This window comes from Trachypithecus francoisi, unplaced genomic scaffold, assembly GCF_009764315.1.
Source record: "Trachypithecus francoisi isolate TF-2019V2 unplaced genomic scaffold, Tfra_2.0 Lachesis_group8, whole genome shotgun sequence".
Classification (NCBI taxonomy): domain Eukaryota; kingdom Metazoa; phylum Chordata; class Mammalia; order Primates; family Cercopithecidae; genus Trachypithecus; species Trachypithecus francoisi.
Window position 1 is genome coordinate 84,936,225 of NW_022681473.1, and position 24,746 is coordinate 84,960,970.

The following is a 24,746-nucleotide window of genomic DNA, read 5'->3' on the forward strand; positions in this document are numbered from 1 at the left end:
ATAAATTCCAGGCTTATGTGAAATTACAATAATTATATTCATGCTGAAGATAAGATATTATCTTTCTAATTTTAAATGTGAAACAAAATCCAGTGCTGGTGACATTGTGCTGAAGTGGGCACACTTCATCGTTGCCAGTGGCATGAAAATTTCACAACTGATATTGACCAATAACATATATACAGTTATGTGTCAGATAATGAAGTTTAGGTCAATGACAAACCTCACATATTATGGTGGTCTCATGAGATTATAATGTAGTTGGTTGGGCGCATTTGCTTACGCCTGTAATCCCAGCACTTTGGGAGGCCGAGGCGGGTGGATCACGAGGTCAGGAGTTCGAGACCAGTCTGGCCAACATAGTGAAACCCCGAGAGAGGGACGAAGTTTTAACAGTGAACATAATAGAAATCCTACCATTTTCAAGTTCTTTTTACATGTTAGGAGTTATGCTAACAATTATATGTTGGACTCCAAAGCAAGGCAGAATAATTACTAGCCTGCATGAAATGGTCTGAAGAGTTCCTGAAAGCCCTTGGCTGGTCTGTCTGAAATGCATATTCAGAGTTTGCAAATGTGATACTCAAGTTGAAAGGCAAAATTGCAAAGGCAAAAGTGTTAATAGGAGATACATCATGTTAACATTGACTGAGAACATATTACCAAAGCTCTATACTAAGTGCTTCTGTGCTTTGTTTTTTTTTTTCTTTTGAGGTGTAGTCTCACTCTGTCCCCCAGACTGGAGTGCAGTGGCATGATCTTGGCTCACTGCAACCTCCGCCTCCCTGGTTCCAGAGATTCTCCCGCCTCAGCCTCCCCAGTAGCTGTGATTACAAGGACGCACCACCATGCCTGGATAATTTTTTAAATTTTCAGTAGAGACGAGGTTTTGCTATGTTGGCCAGGCTGGTCTCAAACTCCCGACCTCAAATGATCCACCACTTTGCCCTCCCAAACTGTTGGAATTACAGGCATAAGCCACCGTGCCCAGCCAACTTTATAAATTAGGAAATTGAGATACCAAGTTCAGTACTTTGCTCATGTTCCTACAGCTAGTGGGTGGTAAAGTCCAGGCTATGAACCCAGGCAGTCTGGCTGCAGACTCCTAACCACTGTCTTGAGGCAGTCATTTTCTTGGAGAAGATCAATGTACCCAGAAAATGGTACACCACTGGTACCCAACCTTTTTGGCACCAGGGACCAGTTTCATGGAAGACGATTTTTCCACAGATGGTGGGTAGGAGGGTTTTGAGATGAAACTGTTCTACCTCATGTTATCAGATATTAGATTCTCATCAGGAGCGTGCAACCTAGATCTCTCACATGCACAGTTCACAGTTCACGCAGTTCACGCTCCTATAAGAATCCAATGCCACCACCAATTTGACAGGAGGCGGGGCTCAGGTGTTGACGCTCACTCACCCTCTGCTCACCTCCTGGGTGTGGCCTGGTTCCTAACAGGCCACAGACCACTACCCCAGGAATTGGGGACCCCTATGGTACACAGTATCTTAAAAGAACAGTGTGCAAAACAACTCAGTCTTGGTGCTGAGGGGAAACTGAAAGGTGGGATGCTTGGGCACTGCTTGAAGTGACTTCCGAGTTGGAGTGTGTTGAGTTAGGAGGCTCCGTTGGGGTGGCAGCCACTATGGTGTGCAGCTCAGATCTCCTCAAGAGGACCTGCCATGGGGAGGTCACTGGTTGACGGCCTTCAGCCATACGCATTTAGTCCATCCAAGCCTTCATGCTGCAGCCATGCTTTCCTGGACTGCTCCCAGCCAGTGACGTAGGCATGGCAGGGCAACTGTGGCCTGGCCATCCCTGTTCAGTGCAGACTTCTCTGGTGAGAAACCATGCTCTGGGGCTCCCCATTGGCCTGGCCAACATTTTTCTAGAGCTCCCTGTAGTCAGGGGCTCCTTTCACCCAGTGCTGCCTCCTTTCTTCCCTCTCTCCTTGCATAGGTGTCAGACCTGCACCAGGGACTGAGGGCCCTCCCCACCTGCTTCTGCTCCTCTCACTATGTCCTTTACAGTGTTTCCTGAGTAAACCTCCTGCACGTCTCATTCTCTCTTGACATTGGCTTCTCAGAGAACCTGAACTGACATATGAGAGACATAAAAGAAGTGAAAAAATATATATATTTATATATATATGGCTCCCCTCTTGTTTTGATGATAATCTATTTAAGAAAGTTAAATGTACATATTAAGAAACCGTTAGTGGCTGGGCATGGTGGCTCATGCCTGTAATCCCAGCACTTTGGGAGGCCAAGGTGGGTAGATTGCTTGAGGCCAAGAGTTTGAGGCCAGCCTGGGCAACATGGCAAAGCCCTGTCTGTACTAAAAATACAAAAATTAGCCTGGCATGGTGGTGCACACCTGTAGTCCCAGCTACTGGGGAGGCTGAGGTGGGAGAACCACTTGAACCCAGAAGGCAGAGGTTGCAGTGAGCCGAGATCACACCACTGCATTCCAGCCTGGGCAACAGAGCCAGACTCTGTCTCAAAAAGAAAAAAAAGAAAAGAAAAGAAACTATTAGAAACCATTTAAGGCATCCTCTAATTTCTGAAATGTAGCATTTGTTCTTTTTACCAGAAAGGTTGTATGCTACTTACAAAAATACATATGACTCAAAAGACAAAAATAGTGGAGGGAATCCAGGCAAAGGGAAAATAAGGCTGCAGAGTAACTAGCAAAGGAAGACCGGGATGAGTGCGTGAGGCGTGAGGATCCACTTGGAACTCCAGAGCTGGTATGAAGATTATTTTAAGCTGAAGATGTTTGAAATTCAACAGATGCAGAAATAAGTTTTCTTGGATCTTCCTTTATCTGATTAAAATCAGCAACTTCTGGGAAATGAGGCTGCCATAAACTCCCTCTTCAGGGAGGGTCTACTTTCAGAAGGAAGAACTGAAATATACCTCCCATAAATCCCCCGGAGTTTTGTGGCCCTGAGAAAGACAGAAAGACCACTTGTAAGTACCTACATAAACAAACATTGTCACACACTTTCTCTTGTTCTCCTAAAAAACCAATTTGTCTTTCTTAAGAAAACGATTTGTTCTTCCCATAGGAGCCTTTTCTGCCCAATTCCTCCTCACCCCAACTTTAACTTTAATGAGCTAGTTACTTTAGTTACTTCTTTTGTTAGCTCATATGCATGTGAAAAAACCTTTTTTCTCCTGTTAATCTGTATTTTATCATTTTAGTTTGCAGGCCCCAGCTCCTGAATCTAAAGAGTTGTAGATTTTGCAAAAATCTTTGATATGAAAAAATAAAAAATAAATTAAAAAAATAAAAGAGTAGTAGAAAAAGTTTTCTACCTCATGACAAAAAGGATCCGTAGAGATCTGAGACCTTCTTAGTGACCAAAGAGGAATCTCTAGCCTTTATAGGACTCGTTGAGTCTGTGAAGTAAAACCAATCCAGTTTCTCTAGAAGATGCATTGCTTTTCCTGCTGGAAAGACCTAGCGCCATGGGAAATACTCCCACGACTCCTCATCAGAAAGCCTTGTTGTATGCAGTGTGGAAGATGGTCCTAAACAATACCCCATAAAAACTACCATAGGATTTTGCCCAGGGCTGCTTTTCGTGATATTCCACAGCGGAGAACAATTGCCTACCCTTGGGCAACTGTTCAGTAAAAGTGAATCTATGGGCATCCAACTTATTGGTCTAAGAGCACAGCTATTTCATGACCTAGTTTGATCCAGTGATAAAATTCATAATATGTAGATGAATGAAGAAATAAGATATTTTTATTCATTGCTCCATTAACTTGATTTTTCATAAATCAGGCTCTTATAATGACTAGAATGTGGAAAACCTCATGGTTGTAGCCTTTGACAGGACCTTGAGGTGTAACTATTAGAAGTGGCTACAAGGGGTAAATTCTTGTGCTTTGCCAATTCTTATGCTGCCTGGAGAGTGCAGGGTTAAATTTATCCTTTGAACATTAAGGGATTGAATTAAGACATGTGCCTGGAAGGGCCTTATGTGCCTGGAAGAACCCATAAGCACGAAAATCTGCATTTACAGGAGATGTGAAATGAAAGAAGGGGGAAGGGAACAAACCTTAGCCAACCTCACTACTGCAGATCTGTTTGGGGTTACAGTGAACCTAAGGGTAAAAATGATATTTGGGGACCTAAGGCTATGAATTAAGCATTGTCCCACTGTCATTCATGATGTAGGAAATGGTTGCATTGCTCTCTCTCATGCACCCAAAATATGAAGAAACCAAACAGAAACTGATGCAAATTGATCTTGCTTGTGTCTTAGTCTGTTCTGTGCTGCTATAAAAGAATATAACAGACTGGGTAATTTACAAAGAATATAAATTTATTTCTCACAGTTCTTGAGGCTGAGACGTCCAAGATCAAGGTATCAACATCTGATGAGCTGCTGCTTGCTTTCAAAATGGTGCCTTGAATGCCATGTTCTCTTGTGGGGAATGCTGTGTCCTCACACGGCAGAAGATGGAAGGGTAAGAAGAGGGGTCAACTCCCTCTGTCAAAGCCTTTTTAAAGGGCATCTAATTCCATTCATGAGGGCAGAGCCCTTATGACTCAATCACCTCCCAAAGGTCACATCTCCCAATACACTGCTTTGAGGATTAAATTTCAACATGAATTGTGAAGGGAGACAAAAACATTCAAACCATAGCAGCTTGCTTGTTTTTTGTTTGTTTGTTTTGAAAGGGGAAGAAAGTATGTAATCACTTGCCATATTCAAGCAATTAATCAAATACTGAGGACCCTCTATTTTTCTTAGGGGTGGGAGGAGATGAGAATAAATAACACTAGGACTCTGTGAGAGGCCAGAGGCTCATAATGTGGTATGGAAGAGTTAGACCCATGAGATCCCTGATACACCAAAAAGAGAAAAGACTGTGGAAATATGAAAGGAAAGGTGCTGATTGTATAATTGGCATCTAAGAAAGTTCCTGAGAAGATAATAGATTTAAGCTGGACCATGGAGGAATGAGCATAACTTGGAAAGACAGTTTGGGATGAGTGAAATGGCAATCAAAGGAGAAGGAATAGTTTGAGTGAGGTCAAGAAGCAGGGAGAGTGACAGAATACCTGAGAAACTACAAGCAGACCAACATAGGGCCTTAGTTAAATGGCAGTATTATTATCTTGAACAACATTATTGAGGAAGCAGGGAATAGAGAGGCTTGGAATAAGCCACAGGTTTCAAACATTGGCCTCTCTAGACAACTGTTCCTAATGTAGCAGGATTCTCAAAATCAAAGCCTTTAGGGTTGAAAGGGGTAAAGATCCTCTCTCCCCTCCCCAGCATGCTGCACTTGAGCGCCCTCACCCAGAAACCCCACCTGAAACCATTTAGCCCACAATCTGGTTCCTCACCAGCACACAACATTGCCTCCCTGCCCCTTGACAGCCCTGCCCTCAGTTGGTGCTTTCTTACCCCAGGCTGAAATCTGTCTTTAAGTCCAGACTCATCAAGGCTCATTGCCTGTCCACACAACAGTCTTCCAGACAGATGAGTACTGGCATCAGTTCCCTTCTAGCCAACCCCTGAATATGCTGTTTTCTGGATTAAATATGGGGTTTCTTCAACAGCCCCCTAAGTGGTAACATTTTAAATCCATTCTCCATTCTTCTTGTACTTTCTAATTTACTTATTTATTTTTAAACTTTTATTCAGGCCAGGTGCAGTGGCTCATGCCCGTAATCTCAGCACTTTGGGAGGTGAAGGTAGGAAGATCTGTTGAGACCAGGAGTTCAAGAGTAGCCTGGGCCACAGAGTGAAACCCCAACTCTACACAATGTAAAAATTTAAAAATCAGCCAGGCATGGTGGCATGGGCCTGGAGTCCCAGCTACTTAGGAGGCTGAGGCGGGAGGATTGCTTGAGCCCAGGAGTTTGAGGCTGCAGTGAGCTGCAATCACACCACTGTACTCTATCCTGGGAGACAGCAAGACACAGTTTCTTAAATTTTTTTTCTATATTTTACTTATTTATATATTAGAGACCTGGTTTTGCTCTGTTCCCCAGGCCAGAGTGCAGTTGCTATTTGCAGGCTCGATTATAGCTCACTGCAGTCTTGAACTCCTGGTCTCAAGGGATCCTCCTACCTCAGCCTCCCGTGTAGCTGGGACTATAGGCGAGGGTCATCACACCCAGCTTCTTGTACATTCTTGTTCTCCTCTGAATATGTTCATTTATTTCTTCTAAAGTGCAGCTTTACTATTTGACACTCTGCCTTCCTCCTGCATGCTACTTTGCACTCCTTTAAGCACTGGGAATACAGCAGTGAAGAAAGAAGATAGGGCTATTGTTAATATGAGGGGTGGGAGTAGGTGGTGTGGAGGCAGGAGTGAACTAAGATTTGCTGATCATTTACTAAATACCAGACAGTATACAGTATGCAAATAGCTGTATATATGTTATGTCTTATTCTTACAAAGATGGGATAATTATACTCATTTTGCAGATCAGTAAACTGAGGCTGAGGGAGATGAAATGGCTGGGCCAGTAAGTGGTGGAGCTGTGACTTGAATCCACCTCTGTTTGATCCAAGACAGGCTGACAGTCATGTCAGAAGACAACATTACGTCTTAAACATCTTTGAATCCCCACATTTAGCATATGGTGTCTTGCATATAGCAGGTGCCCAGTTTTAGAACACACTTTTAGGCCTGCCCTCTAAAGACAGTGGTGACTCACTGTTATAAGCAAAGCCCCACTCCAACTGCATTTCCTCTTTCTCCTGCTGTCTTCCTCTTTCTCCCTCCGTCTCCCTCCCTCCCTCTGCTTCAAAACCACAAACTTTTCCACACAAATGATCTTTTGCTTTTCTTGGTATGCTGCTGGGCCTCGATATTCTTAGCCTTTTGACAGCCTCTTAAGTTATTATGTTCTGCCTTCACATGTTTTATGAGCTTTTTTCCAATGACACAGTTGGACAGATAATGGGAGGATGGATGTAGTTGTGTTCATCCAGGGCTGATGGATGGGTCTGCTAGTCTTCAGTAATTTTCAAGTGTAAGAAAAACAGAAACTCAAGGGAACCTTTTTATTTTCTTCTCCGATTTAGATGACCTCAAACAACTCTATTTCCTTCAGCCAGGCTACAGTCCTAAGCTGCATAATTGCCTCCAGGCTGTTCTGACCTGAAGTGCCTTGTTGCTGGTGGCAAGAGAGTCAAGAGCCCAGTCTGCTTCTCACTACACATCCACATCATCGCCTGACTCATCTTGCCTCTCACTTGAGTCTCGGTCAATGACAAAGTGGTAAAAGGTATCAGTTCTGAGTGTCACTTTCCTCTCAAGGCTCTCACACTTGGTTTACCTGTCTAAAGAACATTTTTTTACCTTAATTGCCAGCACATTCTCTTTGATAATTCTATGAACTTTTTTCCTAAATTGAGGGTTTTCTTACTTTAGAAAGGAAAGAAGAAGGAAGGAAAGGAAGGAAGTGAGAGGGAAGAAGGGAGAGAGAGCTAACATTTGCGGAACACCTAAGCTCCTTAAATGCATAAGATCATTTAAATCCCCACAAAAATTCATGTTCCCAGGAAAAATACAAATGAAGAAATGGCAGTGCTGCCCAAAGTCACGGTACTGGATGGAGAGATGAGGGGTTATATTTTGGAGATGTTTATTGAATTTTCAGGGCTTTTGGGCCATAAGTGGAGATGCTCAGTAGAGATTTGGAAATAAAGAATAAGAGTTTGGAATGTAGATTTGGGCTGGAGACATAGAGATCAGTGGCATAAAACTTGTGTCATCGTCTTCTGAAACAGCTTAAACCAAGTGGATAAAACTTCTTCCCGTTTCCACTCAACCTCCTTGTCACCCACAATTCCCTAAGTTGCTGAATTTTCTTTTATTTATTTATTTATTTATTTTGAGACAGAGTGTCGCTCTTGTTGCCCAGGCTGGAGTGCAATGGTGTGATCTCCACTCACTGCAACCTCCACCTCCCGGGTTCAAGCTATTCTCCTGCCTCAGCCTCCTTAGTAGCTGGGATTACAAGCATGGGCCACCATGCTTGGCTAATTTTTCCGTATTTTTAGTAGAGACGTGGTTTCTCCAAGTTGGTCAGGCTAGTCTTGAACTCCCAACCTCAGGTGATCCACCTGCCTCGGCCTCCTAACGTGTTGGGTTTACAGGCGTGAGCCACCGCGCCTGGCTGGTTGCTGAATTTTCAAAACCCAGGGGACTGTGACCTGGCTATTCTATGTGGATCTTGCTCACAATGTTAAGGGTAGGGGAGGCAGCCTAGGGAAACAGGCAGGAAGGGCTTAAGTGGAAGAGGCAATGAAATGAAAGGTCAACATCATGGAAAACCCTCATTGGAAGTGTCCATGCAAGGCATTCTCAAAACTTGAGGCAGCAAGTCCCCTTTTTTGTAGCATGCAAGGGAACAAGAAGGTTGTCGCAGCTGGCGGTGATGCCTGGCATTCCTCTGTTCTCCTGTCCAGCCAGTACTTTGGTGACTGCCCAGACCTCTTCGGTACAGCACTGCTCAAATCCTCTTTGAGTTTATTACCGCATTGTTCATATGAGGGGGAAACAGAAAAGAAATAGAAAAAAGAAATAAAATGAGCACTTACTCAACAGGTGATTGCTTGTACAAATTATTGTAAACTTGCACCAGTGATATACCGACTCCCTGAAAAAACTGAAGACCCTGATTTATAGTATTTTCATTATATAAAAACTGAAAAGCAAAAGGAAGGTGAAGGATCTAAAGCTGAAGAATATAATGCCAGGAAAGGATGGTCTGCTAACTTTAGAAAGACATTTGGCTATAAAATGCCAAGATAACAGGAGAAGCAGCTTCTGCCTGCCAAGAGGCAGCAGAAGAGTTCCCAGACCCTGTTAAGAACATCACTGAGGGCCAGGCGCGGTGACGTATGTCTGTAATCCCAGCACTTTGGGAGGCCAAGGCGGGAGGATCACCTGAGGTCAGGAGCTCGAGACCAGCCTGGCCAACATGGTAAAACCCCACCTCTACTAAAAATACAAAAATTAGCTGGGCATGGCGGCAGGTGCCTGTAATCCCAGCTACTTGGAAGGCTGAGGCAGGAAAACTGCTTGACCCCAGGAGGTGGAGGTTGCAGTGAGCCGAGATGGCGCCACTGGACTCCAGCCTGGGCAACAGAGCGAGACTCTATCTCAAAAAAACAAAAACAAAAAAACCCCCCGTTTAAATGGACTATAACATTATTAAAAATACATTTGTAGACGTGGGGCCGGGCATGATGGTTCATGCCTGTAATTCCAGTACTTTCAGAGGCCAAGGCAGGTGGATCCCCTGAGGTCAGGAATTGGAGACCAGCCTGGTCAACATGGCGAAACTCCATCTCTACTAAAAATACAAAACTTAGCTGGGTGAGGTGGTAGATGCCTGTAGTCCCAGCTACTTGGGAGGCTGAGACAGCAGAATCACTTGAGCGGTGGGACAGAGGTTGCAGTGAGGCGAGGTCGTACAACAAATCACTCCAACCTGGGTGAAAGAGTGAAACTCCGTCTCAAAAAAAAAAAAAATTCCGTAAATATGAAAAATTAATCCGCATAGTCACAAAATCACTAAATTCCAGAACTGAATTTTTGGGAACAAATCACTTAGTTACCTTAGGTACAACGTTAGTGAGAGAATGCAGAAGCAATACAATTTTCCCCTGACCTTAGAACACTGTCTCAGGGTCAGAAACATAGACCTCCTAAGGCCTTTGTGCCTCTCTGTGGATCCAGAATTACCACACAAAATGTAGTTAGTGTACCTCTGGACAAGCTATGCTTGGGGTTTAACCAGTGAATTAACTTTGAAGAACGCCTCAATGTGAGTTAAAAATACATTCAGGACCTATGTGTTTTTCTTTTTCTTTTTTTTTTTTTTTTGAGACGGAGTCTTGCTCTGTCACCCAGGCTGGAGTGCAGTGGCGCGATCTCGGCTCACAGCAAGCTCCGCCTCCCGGATTCACATTCTCCTGCCTCAGCCTCCCAAGCAGCTGGGACTACAGGCACCGCCACTGCGTCCGACCGGCTAAGTTTTTGTATTTTTAGTAGGGATGGGATTTTACCGTGGTCTCGATCTCCTGACCTTGTGATCCGCCCATCTCGGCCTCCCAAAGTGCTGGGATTACAGGCGTAAGCCACCGCGCCCGGCCAGGACCTATATGGTTTTCTAACATGATAGAGCATCTTATCCTTGCTGTTCTAAAAAATGCATTATAAATACCAAAACTGCATGAATTGCTGGAGGGAAAGGCAGAGTTGAGTTTGGTTTTCCACCTTGCCAACTCTAACCTCACCATCCTCCCTGGAATCTGGGGAGTCCTTTCTGTCTGTCCTTTCTTAGGGAGTAGTTAGTGCAGCCGTGGCATCATGCCACCTCCCAGGTCGTGGAGAAACAACTGGGATGGTAAGATCTTCATGCATTGTGGCAATTTGGGATAGGCTGAAGAAAACAGATTGTGTATGTATGTGCATGTATGTGCAGGGGTGTGTGTGTGTGTAGAGAAAGAGAAGCAGAAAACAAGAGGATATATGCATATGGGTGTGTGTGTAGAGAGAGAGAAGCAGAAAACAAGAGGATATATGCAGATGGGTGTGTGTGTAGAGAGAGAGAAGCAGAAAACAAGAGGATATATGCAGATGGGTGTGTGTGTAGAGAGAGAGAGAAGCAGAAAACAAGAGGATATATGCAGATGGGTGTGTGTGTAGAGAGAGAGAAGCAGAAAACAAGAGGATATATGCAGATGGGTGTGTGTGTAGAGAGAGAGAAGCAGAAAACAAGAGGATATATGCAGATGGGTGTGTGTGTAGAGAGAGAGAAGCAGAAAACAAGAGGATATATGCAGATGGGTGTGTGTGCCTGACTGTGAAAGTATCTCATGATGTCTCCTTTGAACCCAGACTATCCTGTGTATACTTGCCCTGGTATCTAGACTGAAACATGCACAATTCAATTTTTTTTTAAATGACTTATGGGTAAAACACAGTGCTGGGAACTTTAGAAGGATAACATGCAATTTCTTCTTTCGAGAAGTGAGAAATACGGTCTACTATATGACAAAGGCACAAATAAACTTTTATAAAAGATGGAATATATATGTTAATATATGTATTGTATCTGAGCCAATGACATCCCATTTCTGGGCTCCATAAAGAAAGTTAAAATGAAAACCAAAATGTTGACGACCTCACTTCAAAATGAATAATTTATTCAATAGATGTCTTGGTTTAAAAATAATGACCAAGCACATTTATCTCCTCTTTCTAATAGGTAATGTGAGAAAGATTTTTTAAAGTTACATGTCTAAACCCAGAACTGAAATAAGTTTGAATTGACTGAGACTGCATTTCTTATTTTAAAGAATAGGGGTAGGAAGCACAAATTAAATTGAATTATGGTAAAACAAAAGTAAATGTATTTTTGCATGCCTGAGTGTGTGGCCTGAGAATTAGTTACTACATAGAGGGCAGGAATTGTGTTTAAACAGATTTTAATTTTATGTATGTATAGTATATACATACGCATACACACACAATACTGATTAAAAAGATTTTGGTAGTAGGTCTAAAACATAGGCAGAATTATGCAAGTTTTCAAACTAGGAAATGATGCAGTGGTTTCAAACTAGGATAAGTATTAGTATTAACTGGAGAGCTTTAGAAAATATTGATGCCTGGGTCTTATCCCCAAAGATTCTGATTTACAATTGACCCCCTCCCTCCCCTGGGCAGTTGGAAATCTGCATATAACTTTAACTCTTCTAAAACTTAACTACTAATAGCCTACTCTTGACTGGAAGCCTTACCAATAATGTAAATAGTCAATAAACACATATTTTACATGTTATATATATTATATACTATATTCTTACAATAAATCAAGCTAGAGGAAAGAAAACCATAAGAAAGAGAAAATATATTTACTGTTAAGTGGAAGTGGACTGCTATAAAGGTCCTCATCCTTGTCATCTTCATGTAGAATAGGATGAGGAGGAGGAAGACGAGAGGTTGGTCTTGCTGTCTCAGGGGTGGATGAGGCAAAAGAGTTGGAGGAAGTGGAAAGGGAGGCAGGAAAGGTAGGCATATTAGGTGTAACTTTGTGGAAATACAGTGTAATTTCTATCTGACTTTTTTTTGCTTTTGTGTGTCTTTAAAAATGTTTCTATGCCTTACCGATCTTTTCACTGTTTGCTTTAGTTTTGGTACCCACATCATAGAAGGGTCCACGTTGTAAAAGAAGTCAAAAGCAGTCTTGAATAATCAGAACCCTGTTACAGGTTGCTTGATGTCAATTTACTTTTTGGCTCTGCCTCTTCTATGTCTTTCTCATCATCCAGCACTAGTTCAGAAACTCTCATCTCCATCAAATTGTCTCCTGTTAATTCCTCTGGTATCCATTAGCTCTTGAAGTGCCCCAAGATCCACATCTTGAAACCCTACCCACCCTGCCCCCAACCTTTTTTGCTATATCCACAATCTCTTTCATGCTTTCCTTGATTGGCTTTGTCATAAATCCTGTCATGCACAACATCTGGACACTTCTTTTTCCAGCAGGAATTTATTGTTTTGGGCTTAATGGCTTTCATGCTTTTTTTTCTATAAGAATAACATCTTCAGTGGTATAATCCTTCCAGATTTTCGTGATGTCCTCGATCAGGGTTTTCTTCCATAGCATTGCCCGTCCTTTCGATACTGTACCATGTGACATGAACCTTAAAGGCCCTGATGACCCCCAGTTTAAAGACTGAATGAGAGACGTTGTGTTTGGGGGCAAGTAGACCACTTTCGGTGTTGAACTCATGGAGTTCTGGGTGGCCAGGGGCAGTGTCTAATATCAAAAGAATTTTAAAAGGTTGCCCCTTACTGGCAAGGTACTTCCTGACTTTAGGGACAAACATCGATAGAATCAATTCAGAAAAAGGGTTCTGGTTGTCCAGGCCTTCCAGTCCAAAAGACTGGAAACTGGTGTTCATCTTTTCCCTTCAAGGCTTGGGGGTTAGCAGCTTTATAGATAAGGGCAGTCCTGATCATAAACCCAACTGCATTTGCACAGAACAGTAGAGTTAGCCTACCCCTTCCTGCCTCAAATCCTGTTGCTAGCTTGTTTTCCTTACTAATAAATGTCCTTTGTGACATTTTTTTTTTCCAGAATAGGGCACTTTTGTCTGCATTAAAAACCTGTTCAGGCAGATATCCTTTCCCCTCAGGGATTTTTTTTGTTTGTTTTCTTTTTTAAGATGGGCTCTATTTCCAGCTCTACTCTGGACTCAGGATAGATATAACCAATGTCCAAGCTTCCACTGGGAAAAGGGAACTTTCCATTTAATTAGGAAATAAGGTATTGAAAAACTTAAATGGAAACATATTATTTTGCTTTAAAATTTCTGTCTTTAACTTTAGGAACCTCAGTATTTTTCATGGCTGAGGAAGCCCATGAATGGCTATCTATAAAAGGCTCAATTTCTAGTCTCAAATTTTCTATCAAAAGTGGCCTTCTGAAATCACAGCCTAGGTTCACAAAAACTTCATTTTCCAGAATTACTGCTTTTAGTATAGCCTAGCTCTTCCTCTCACTTCCCACAGATATATCCTCCAAGATAACAAAACATTATTTCCAAAGGTTTTATTTTATATATTGTTTGAAGCTTTCTCAGGCTTTGCACTAAGTGCACGTCAGTGTGCATATTCAATCTCTTTCAAAAGAGACATGGCGGCTGAGTATCCCGGAGAACACAAGTGAGTACCGTATACTTTTTTTTTGAGACGGAGTCTCGCTCTGCCGCCCGGGCTGGAGTGCAGTGGCCGGATCTCAGCTCACTGCAAGCTCCGCCTCCCGGGTTTACGCCATTCTCCTGCCTCAGCCTCCGGAGTAGCTGGGGCTGCAGGTGCCCACCACCTCGCCCGGCTAGTTTTTTGTATTTTTTAGTAGAGACGGGGTTTCACCGTGTTAGCCAGGATGGTTTCGATCTCCTGACCTCGTGATCCGCCTGTCTCGGCCTCCCAAAGTGCTGGGATTACAGGCTTGAGCCACCGCGCCCGGCAGTACCGTATACTTTAAAAGAATGCTTATAGAGCTCTCCTCTTGGGCCATGAGAAAAAAACAAGTGCCTGCAGAAGTGAGCGATACCCAGTGCTCTCCCAGACACACGCTTAGGGTGCTTACTGTCGATGACACTTCTCCACACCAACATGTGGTTCAAAATGGAATCCCTCTCATCTTTCATTATACTCTTTTAAAAAGTGTAGAGAAAATATTACGGATAACTCATCTTAAATAAACGTGAGAGAAACGGGGAAAAGGGCAAGTTAATGCACAACCACAATACACAATGGTAATTTTTCTTTTCAGAAGAAATTATGGAACGTATTACTAGCAGTATAAATTCCAACAAAAAGTTGGGCACCCAGATTTGGTTATTTAGATTAAAAATATTACAGGCAGGTTTGCTTTTCCCAAGAAAACATACCACTGGAAACATTCGGAGAATGCAAATTGGGTTAAACCTATTCCCAAGTCCATTATCAAGTAAGGTGTCACTAAAGAAAAAGATAGGAGTTTAAAATTGGGGAAGCCCACACACAATTTAGACAGGGAAAAGAAAAAACTCATAAAAATAAGTCAGAATGATCCTTTATACGTTTTACAGTCTTTAATTAAGCACATAAAACTGTACTACTTAATATATTTCTCCATGAACTTTTTGTGAAATTCAGATCGCAGTGTGTCATTTACGAATCTTTTGTCTTTCTTCTGGTCATCTACACCTTTTGCACAGTTCTTGAAGACAACATCATCATCCCACCTGAGGAAGAAAAAGCAAACAAAACGTCTTAAAATGTTTGTATCAGGTGACAAGAATACTACGTGCTCTGCAAGGCTTAGTCAGTTACACAGAAAGACGCTCAACATGTGTATCATTTGATGCAGCAATTACACTCAAAAGAATAATGTCATCCTTAATACATAATCTTGCTTTCTTATAGCAAGAATGGCAATTCCTACTTAGAACATGTAAAACATTCTTACTATTTCTCCAGTAAAAGAAACTTTTGAGTTAAAAAATAGAAATACATAGATTTTAATTGCGTAAATATTTAATGCTTTTAGGTCTAATACAAAGAGGCAGCACCTAGGACTACCCTAATATTAGTATAGGCATTTGTAGATGATAGTAGCCAATCAATTTAATGTGGTTTAGATTATGTGATTTTGAGGATTGTAGATATTCCTCTTTTATCAGTTAATGTTTAGTAATCATCTACTGTAATATTTGCATTATAGGCCAACAAAGGTAGAAGCAATCATTGGGGTATAATAATTAAGGCTCAGCTATGGCGCACATGTACGTTAACTACGGAGAAGTACCAGCCGAAGAGCTCAGGGCACAACTCTGGTTGGATTCCATAAGGTATAAGCGTGATAAAAAAATATCGATAAGTAGGTTATAAAATACATGTGTTATAGAAAATAAAGAGCATGATTTCAGAATATCATCTAGCATATAAAATAGCTGCCCATATACATAATATAGATACCCTCACAAATATACATAAAACACAAACCCATATCGTGTGTATGTGTGCATGCGCACATACAGGAGAAACTGCACATGGGAACAAATGTGGGAAACTGCACAACGGGCAACAAACGTGGGCACCTTTGGAAAATAGTGCAGTAAAGTCATCACTGATGCAGTATACAGAGAAGCATAAGAAGCTGAGCAGATCAATATGACTGGGATATAAGACATGTTTCTATCTCTAATTCCATTTGCATTCAAAAAAAGCAAAAAAAAAAAAAAACTATATAGCTTTATTTTTATATATAATCAGTACAGTTTTTTCTGTATTCAGTCTTTCCTCGACTCCAAACAGGCTTTTTGTCCCTCCTTCCCAACACCAAAATGCTCTTTCCTGACATTAGTATTTGTCCTTGATGATCACTCCTCTCCTCCTGAAACACTTTGTTTCACTTCTTTCAGTTCTCCTCCCTTCCTAACTGGCTGCTCCTTGTCAGCCTAGACTTTTTCATTCAAAATTCTTTCAATCAATATTTATCAGGCACCTGTATAATGTTTAGAGGTTGGGTAGATGATTAGAACAGGTATTGGTAACTAATCATCTACCTAACCTCTAAACATTATACTAAGCTCAGTTCTGACTTCTCCTCTCTAGCTATACCCTTCCCTAGGTGATTTCATCCTGTGTTATGGCTTTAAAAAGTTTATCTGAGCTGATAACTTCCAAATCTACTATCTCCAGCTTGGACTAATTCCAGAACTGTATCAGCGGTACTGCATTACTCCAGAGAGGAAAGCGGTCAGTAGTACTGCATCACTCCAGAGGGGAGGGCAGGTAGCAGTACTGCATCACTCTAGATGGCAAATAATAGCAGTAGAGGTGGTGAAAAATAACGAATATGGTTTAAAAGTTAAGCACTGTGTTTCCTTGATGAATGCATATAAAATAACAACCATTCTTCCTCCCTCAACATTTCCTATAAGTTTTTCTGTTTTATTTTACATATCACCATCCGAAGGATTTACAGTATTTACAATTTATACTTCCTCCCTTTTCAGCCCTCCTTTGTACCCCTCCAAACACACACACTGTACAGAAAGAATTTAAAAAGCAGGCCTGGGACCACAATCCTTAGAAATGCCTGCTTCCAAGGTTGGCCCCTGGCTGGCATTTGAAAATTTGGATTTAAGAAATCTTCTCACCGTCACTGTGCCTACAATTTACAAATAATGTGGTTTATGCTGAACACCTACTATCCTTTTACGGGTCTGGATTTTGCTATGTGCTAAGCAAAAGCTGCACACATGACTAGCCACCCCCAGTAAAAACTCTGGGCATGGGATCTTTAATGGGCTTCCCTGGGCAGAAGCATTGCACACGTTGCTGCACTGGGGAAAACAATGTGCTGTGTCACCACTCATGGAAGGGATAGAGCATAGTGAAACCTGCATATGGATTCCTCCATTCTCCGTGTCTGTCTTTTCCCTTTATAATCTAGCTGTGTCTTTATTACCTTAGCCAAGCATGTAACTATATGCCAAGTCCCCTGAGTTCTTTTAGTGAGTGTCTGAATGTAAGAGGCCATCTTGAGAACCCTTGATATGCACACCTAAAATGTAAGGGCCTCAGTTTATTACTCTGTCCCTAGTGCTTACATAATTATCTAGTACACAGCTGGTTATTGCAACTATCTACTCAAAATAAGTTAATTTTCTTTCATCTAGCTTCTTCCATTATTCCTAATTGAACAGAGAAGAGTATCAGTGAACGGACAGTGGACTTTTAGAAGCTTCATATAATGCACCTTGCTATCCAACTTATAATCTGCATGCCTGTGCATATAGACACACACACACACACAGACACTTCATTACTCTGTTACTGTATAGTACCTTCTTTTAACTTTGAAGTTGGCCTGAGGCTGGGATGGGCCAGTGAGATTAAGGAGAGGGTTTCCGCTCAGAATGTTTTCCATACGAATCCTCTCTTCTTCAGCTTTTTGTTCTTGTTCCTGTCAATGATAAAGGAAGATTAATATTTACTTATTTTAACTCTGGGTTCAATTTTTCTTATATTAGCTCACTGAAAAAAAAAAAACAGATCATTAGGATTTTACGGCAAGAAAAGCAGCAAGGCAGGCTTTTTTTTGGTTTTTGAGGCATACTAGAAAAGTTCCCTCATCAAAATAAAGTAAGTTGGTATTTTTATTATAAATATTTCATGGTTGATATCACAGTCTCTTCCAACTGCGAAATGTTAGAGATTCATATTTAAATCTATTTTCTTTCTTGAAGTACATGTAAAATTAATAGCTTTAAATTTTAAGCATATATCAATAAGCATATTCTAATAATTTAAGAACATATTAAATATCAAAAAGACACATTTAGCAAAACTATTACCTCAATTTTAAAGGGTCATACATAACTGTGATTAAATTTAATCTTATTTTGAATTACTAACAATGTAAACTTGCATCTCTAGGTTTGGTGACAAGTTATTAATGAAGAAAACTCCTAAAATAGGACAGACTACCATGTACAAAATTATATCCAGTTAACATGAATTTCTACTAATTTACCTGAGATTGATCTATTTTGTTTTTATTGACTTATTATTGAGTTTCTTTTCTTTTTCTTTTTTTTTGAGACGGAGTCTTGCTCTGTTGCCTAGGCTGGAGTGCAGTGGCGTGATCTCGGCTTACTGCAACCACACCTCCCAGGTTCACATGATTCTCCCGCCTCAGCCTCCGGCATGCGCCACCATGCCCAGATAATTTATGTATTTTTAGTAGAGATGTCATTTCACCATGTTGACCAGGCTGGTCTCGAACTCCTGACCTCATGATCCGTTCACCTCAGCCTCCCAAAGTGCTGAGATTACAGGTGTGAGCCACCGTGCACGGCCTCAGTTTCTATTTTTATACCTCCCATCCTTTATCAGTTACAACACTGTCTTTCTTCACTTTTATTTTAGCATCAAATTCTTCAAAGTCAAATCACCCTGAGTTTTCTTCTCAGAATTTGGAATATAAAATGTCTAAAATCCTTAGCTATCACTTCTAGATCTACCTGTTAACATGTTATCTTAAGCTAAATATAAATCCCATTTTACTGTGTTTTGGGGATGACAGAAATTGATGACTTAATAGATCAAGGAAAGAGATGGTGTGGAAATCATTTAAAAAAAGTTATTATTTTAATAACCTAATTTTTAATACAGATTACTGATACTTCATTTCAATATTTAAATGTAAGCAATGAATTTCATTTTTATGGAGAAAAATAAAAATGAAAATAGGAGGTGAGAAGATCTAACTTGTAAGGAAATAGGAAAATTCCTTTACATCACTGGTCAGAACTTAAATAAAATCAGGAACTATCCATCACAGATTAAGTACAAGTAGCTCTCTAAAAGCTATATATTTATTTGTAACAAATTATACTGATGCTTAAAGGGAAAAGATGTTTTTCTGAAATACTAGAAAAATAGGAGCTTAGGTATATGATACATCCAAATTTATAATATAATGTGTATGACATATAAAGGTCATGGACATTTTATGTTTGGAATATTATTTCCTTTGGAGTTACTGAATGATTGTCACACACAGCACTGGGAAAAAAGGCATAAACTCTTTCAACATTCAAACAGCAGGCATACTATGTTTCATAATATAAGCTAGTTGACAGATGGCATGTAGGTCAAATCCTAACTATCTGTTTTTGTAGGTATTTTATTGGAACATTGCCACACTCGTTGATTTATGTACTCTGTGGATGTTTTTATGCTACAACAGTAGAGGTGAGTAGGTGCGATAGAGGCTCCATGACCAGCCAGCCTAAAATATTTACTACCTGGCCCTTTACAGAAAGTGTGCTGACCCCTGACAAGAGTTAAATGGTTTGAAAATCTTAAATTTGGGGAGTGGCAAAAACCAGCCAATAGAAAGGGAAACGGGGGTAAAAGAAACAAAACTATCATTCAACTCCAAGAAATATCAACACGTTTTATTAGATGAAACTCACAAAACTGCAAGGCCTTCTGTCTAAAATGCTTATCCTCCCTCAAGGTCAACCAAAAGCATTTAAATTGCTCTTCTCTTTATGTGTCCAGAACTATTAGGCAAGCTAAAAGAATTTGGAACAATTGCCCTCTAGTGGTATGCAAGTGGGATTGGGAATGTTTTTATAATTCTTTGACTTAAAAACTACATGTAAAAACTATAAGTTATTATAGGAGTTATGCTCTCTTATAATACAAAACTTTGATGAGAATTGTATTTTAAAATGCCTTCCTTCTTCTAATCTGAATTCTAAGTCTTCAAAGTCTATCCCAAATTCTACCTCTTTTCTGAATTCTTCCCTGGCCCTCCTGATTCACATGAACTCACTTCCCTAGATTCCTGGTATTGACCTTGTAGTATCTTTTCTTACTTTCTTTTTTAAAAACAGAACAATTCTTGCATCAAATAAAATTTTACATAGAAATCTACAAAAAAGCTGTGCTGCTCTGGTTGAAAACACCCCTACCTGAATGTCTCATAATGTGTCAAATTTAATACGTTCAAAACAGAACTCATCAACTACCTCTTCTCTCTGCATAAATATGGCAATTCTTTTGCATTCCCTGTATTGATATATGGCACCACCATTTACCTACAAAGTGAGGGTCCTCTCTGCTGCCACAATCAATCAGTCACTTTATTTGTCAGCTCTACCTCCTTTGTTTTTTATTTTTTCTTGCTCCCCTTCCCACTTTGACCTCCTTGATAATCATTTCTATCAGCATCTAATTACTTATCTTAATTCCAACTCCTATCATACAAGCTAAGAGTCCCTTAATTGGTAACATTACTGAAACAGCCTCCTAACTCAGTTTTTTTCCAATCCGTCCTCCATATTTTTGCCAGAGTAATCTCTCTAAAATGCATATCCAGTTTTATCAATGTCCTGCTTAAATCAAACAGTTCCTCATGTCCTTTAGAAAAAAATCTAGACTCCTTCAGCATTGTTTTGCAAATCTCTAATGCTCTGACTTGTACTTGCCTCCTCAGTTTCACCTCTTATTATCACTCTGGGTAATGCATTCAGAGTTTTAACTACCTTTGAGTTTTATATTTTTTCCTCATATTGTGTAAACGGAGAGACTGTGGGGGCTCAGAGAAGTTAGGTAGCTTGACCTTGGTTATATAATATCTACTGACTAATTGCCTTAATAGTACCTAGGCAGGAGACAGAGATAATCTTTGTAGACCATGACTATATCTTGATCACCTTTGATTCTCCTGTCAATTAACAGATATTGACTAAATGTTGAACAAATGAATAAACAAGTGAATGACTAGCAAGCTGGTGAATATTACTCAATGTATCTGAACTATTTGGAAAGAATTTCTTACATAACCAGGATACCTAGGATGTCACAAAAATAATAAGATTTATAGATCTACAAGTGCTATAATACTTAGACATGGTAAGGGAGATTTCTAATATAAGAAGATATTACTTATATTCAAAAAAATTTCTACTTTAGTATATGTGAGAAGAGAGATGTAAATATTTAACACTTTAGTTTTACCTTCCTGGCCTGCTCTTCAGCTCTTTCCTTTTTAATTTTTTCCAGTTCTGCAAGAAGAGCTGCAGTATCATCATCATCACTTTCTTCTTCAAAATCTTCATCTTCTTCCTAAAAGAACAGTGAGAGCCCAGAAGATTGGAGGGAAAATATACATTACCAAAACACAGTACATATATACAATGTATCACCCTAAGAAAGTCAAAACAATTTTATGTAGCTCAAAATAACTTTAAGCTAGCAAGTAATCAAAAGTGCAAAAAACTGTGCTAAATTCTCAGAAGAAAATAATTTCAAATGAATAATCATTACATTTCACTTGAAATTAGGTTTCTTGTTTTAATTATTATGAGTAACTCCATCATTTAACTCTAGAATTAACTGCTAATATGTATACATGGTTAGATATTACTCATTGGATGCCACTCAGGTTTTTCACTGTCCTGTATGTAGAAAACTGCAAACTGATTATAGGCTCTAGGGTCCCACAGAATTTTAACATTAACTGATGTGCTAATCCTTAAAAACCTTCTGCTTAGATTACTTCCCTCACTAAGCACAGAGGGAACCATTAAGTGTACTTCACTTATAGAAGGGGGCATATCTAATGTGGAAAGGCCTCCAGGTACAACTCTAGAGGGCACTGTTTATAGGAAACCCAGTGTGAAGAGTGCCCTGTAGAGGTGTGTAACACACCATAGTGCAGTAATTTAGTACAGGACACTATTTTGCGGGAAAGCATGTCCTTTAATAGATTCCTTCCATATTTGGTTCTCTAGAGACCAAATTTGTTCTTAAAAGTCCCACAAAATAATACTTTTTGTTTTAAAATCAACTATGAAGTTTAGCACTGAGGTCAGGGTTATATTCGCATAACAGCAAGCAAATATATGTCACTTCTTAAAGCCAAAGGCGTAACAAGTATTTTAGAAAAACACGGTAAATCAATTATTAGAGATGAAAGGAGAAAACAAAACATACATCTGTTAGAGGGTCATCTGCATCAAGGTTGGCAGCAGGAATCTGGTCTAACCGTGGCTTTTTTGACACTGAAGAGGAGGTTGTATGTTCTGGGGGGAAACAAAAATCACTTAACTTAGTAAAACAAATACTGCATTTCTTAAAATGTTTTAGGGACCTGTGGGCACGAGGAGCCCACATTGAAAGCATTATCCACAGTGAAATCATATCCACAGTGCCTGGGCAAATAAGCCTTTGGTAAATATTTGTTATTGTTATCTCTAATGACTTAAGAAAGTATTACAGTTCGCATCAATCTGTAAAAGCAAACAAATGGTTAATATTTTCCAGTTGCTACATAAAAGAAAAACTATCAACAACATAATTTTAGAGATAAATGTCTTGGATAGTGTTGGTACCTCGGGTTGGACGATCTCTATTTTTCTCTCTTGCAGCAGCTCTCTCTCTTTCTTCCAACTCTCTCCTGAAGTCACGGTTACGAACCTCTTCAGGGGCATCCTGAGTAGTTTGTCTAAAGTAGAAACAAACCAGGGCAAAAATGTTACTTAAACACACACACACACACACACACACAACTGTGGTAATGGAAGACAATTCAGGAATGAGACTTTGTCCTTCAAGCATAAAAAAGGGAAGTAGATAAGATCATAATCTAATCTGAAGGTTACTAACAGCCACTCTTGTGATGTTCCCAATATTTCAAGAAGTCCAAATTCAATCATGCATTTTCCTATAATAAGGCTTTACAGTGATTAAAATGTCTTTAACTTTTATTGGTATTATCAACTCAGAACTTAACAGTAATACTTTTAATATATTCACTGGTGCTGATAGTGCATAATCTCTCTGAGGCATTATTATTTCTGTTTTATTTATTGTATCTACATACGAAAATTTCTGGTTAGTAGCAATTTTGCATTTTAAAATCACAGGGCAGAATTTTAGTGTTAAACATCCTATTGCATTCTAATCCTATGATAACAGATAAGTGACGTAACTCGAACATACTACTATATCATGACCATGCCATTTAACAGATTTGGTCTTGTTTTGTGAACAAGAAAAAAAAGAAAGTCTTACTACCTGTATTTTATCTTTGTGTGAGAGGGTAGGTCTCTGCTTGAATACTGCTTTGAAAGTTGGCTCAAATCACCTTCTCCTTTTCCCCTTCCACCTCTTGCAGGTTCAAAGGTTGGCCTGGCTGCTGTTGTCATCTTTTATGCTTTGAAGAAAAATATAATCAAGTTATTTCCAACAATACAAACACTCATTTTACAGAGTATTAACATCCATACTAGTGAAATAAATTCTAAAACTCATTCCCCTAAACCTGCGTAATCTTCTTAAACAAAAGTTTTCAGGAAAACAAATTATGAGGCTTAGGCCGTACAAGGAATATGGCTTCTTAGGCTTGTCTTAGCACAAAAAATTCTGTCATGAAGATCTGAGTTGGCATCCCTATTCTCCTTCTGACTATATGGGCTTGAGCAAGTCACCTGGCTTAACTTTCTGTCATCTGTGGAATGGAGATATTCCTCATAGGATTACTGTAAGAATTATGACACTTGACATGTCAAAAGCCTTGAAAAATACAGTACTACTATGACTAAGTTTTAAAAATTTCCAACTCAACCTCACTCTACCAGACTCTCTAAGGTTTGCATTTTTTGTAAACTTCACACAATAGCAAATAGGCTAGTAGAAACAAAAGCTAAAAACAAACAAAAAATATCACTGACAAAGTTACTAAGTGACTTTGTCACTTAGTAAAAAAGCTACCAAGGAAAGTGTGTTAAACTTCAATGACAGTTACATAGAAAAAAATTCTTAACCTTTTGCTGAGCCAATTTCCTCCTACAACAGGCATCACATTATAAATCAGATCGTTTGTGAGTTATAATTTAAGGACTGTTCAAAAAAAAAAACAAAAACAGGAACCTCAGCCCCAGAGGATTCTGATGCCAAAAATCAGGGACCCATTCCTTAAGTTACTTTCTGCTTGGAGCAGTCACAAGAATACTGTCTAGCAGATGCAGTCACTAAAACCCTGTTAATGTCGGAAAAGCAAGTGTGTGGGGAGGGTTGGCGAACTGGGAGGATTTTTTTTTGGGGGGGGTGCTTTCTCCTAATTTTCAAAAAGGGTAAGAGACATGTATACAAAGAAGAAACGGGGTTATCTGGAGCTGGGGATCCCCCCCTTCCCACACACCAAGGGAATTATCACTCCGGCCTCTAGTGAGCTAGTCTTTGGCTATAATCAGAAACTCGTTGCCCCTTAACCCGTGCCCAGCGCTGCAGGGGTGCGAGGGGTAGTGAAGGGAGGACCTGGGGTTCGCTTTACGCGGTAGGCGAGCTGCCTTTATGCTGCGATCTCCTCTGCGGGCCCGAGAGCTCCGGACACGCCTGACAGGCACTCGGTTTCGCCCCTAGCCCGCTGCTCCAGGTCCTCCACTGCCAGCACTCCGCACTCTGCACTCTGCCGCCGACTCCGACCCCAACTGCCCTTTCCCCTCCCACTGGGATGAGGAAGATAACCTATCCTTCTGCCGCTCACACTGGCTGAGGTCGGATGCAGCAATCTCCGGAGATCATACAAACGCCATTACGACTCCGGGCTCCCAGAAACCTCTGCGCCCAGGGCTAGCGCCTACGACCCGGAAGCAAAAGCCAAGC

The 24,746-nt window shown here is 40.3% G+C and overlaps 1 protein-coding gene and 1 long non-coding RNA gene across 5 annotated transcripts; one reads left to right on the forward strand and one right to left on the reverse strand.

The window, feature by feature from the left end:
• The first annotated feature begins 2,797 nt into the window (after nucleotides 1-2,797).
• Nucleotides 2,798-21,420, forward strand: LOC117081238. Its single transcript, XR_004436140.1, has 5 exons — nucleotides 2,798-2,975; nucleotides 4,356-4,487; nucleotides 7,067-7,269; nucleotides 19,247-19,319; nucleotides 21,141-21,420. It is a non-coding gene; the product is annotated as an uncharacterized LOC117081238 (long non-coding RNA).
• Nucleotides 14,609-24,719, reverse strand: CWC15 (CWC15 spliceosome associated protein homolog). 4 transcript variants are annotated; one of them, XM_033207055.1, is made up of 7 exons: nucleotides 24,628-24,719; nucleotides 23,157-23,295; nucleotides 22,472-22,584; nucleotides 22,074-22,162; nucleotides 21,096-21,203; nucleotides 17,408-17,526; nucleotides 14,609-14,797 (listed from the first exon to the last, which is right to left on the reverse strand). In XM_033207055.1, exons 2-7 carry the CDS (start codon nucleotides 23,285-23,287, stop codon nucleotides 14,668-14,670), a joined length of 690 nt encoding a protein of 229 aa, XP_033062946.1. In that variant the 5' UTR covers nucleotides 23,288-23,295; nucleotides 24,628-24,719; the 3' UTR covers nucleotides 14,609-14,667. The 4 variants fall into 4 exon arrangements, with proteins under 4 accessions (XP_033062946.1, XP_033062947.1, XP_033062948.1 ...); XM_033207056.1 differs by having other exon boundaries at nucleotides 24,588-24,713; XM_033207057.1 differs by having other exon boundaries at nucleotides 24,609-24,712.
• Between the last annotated feature and the right edge of the window lie 27 nt (nucleotides 24,720-24,746).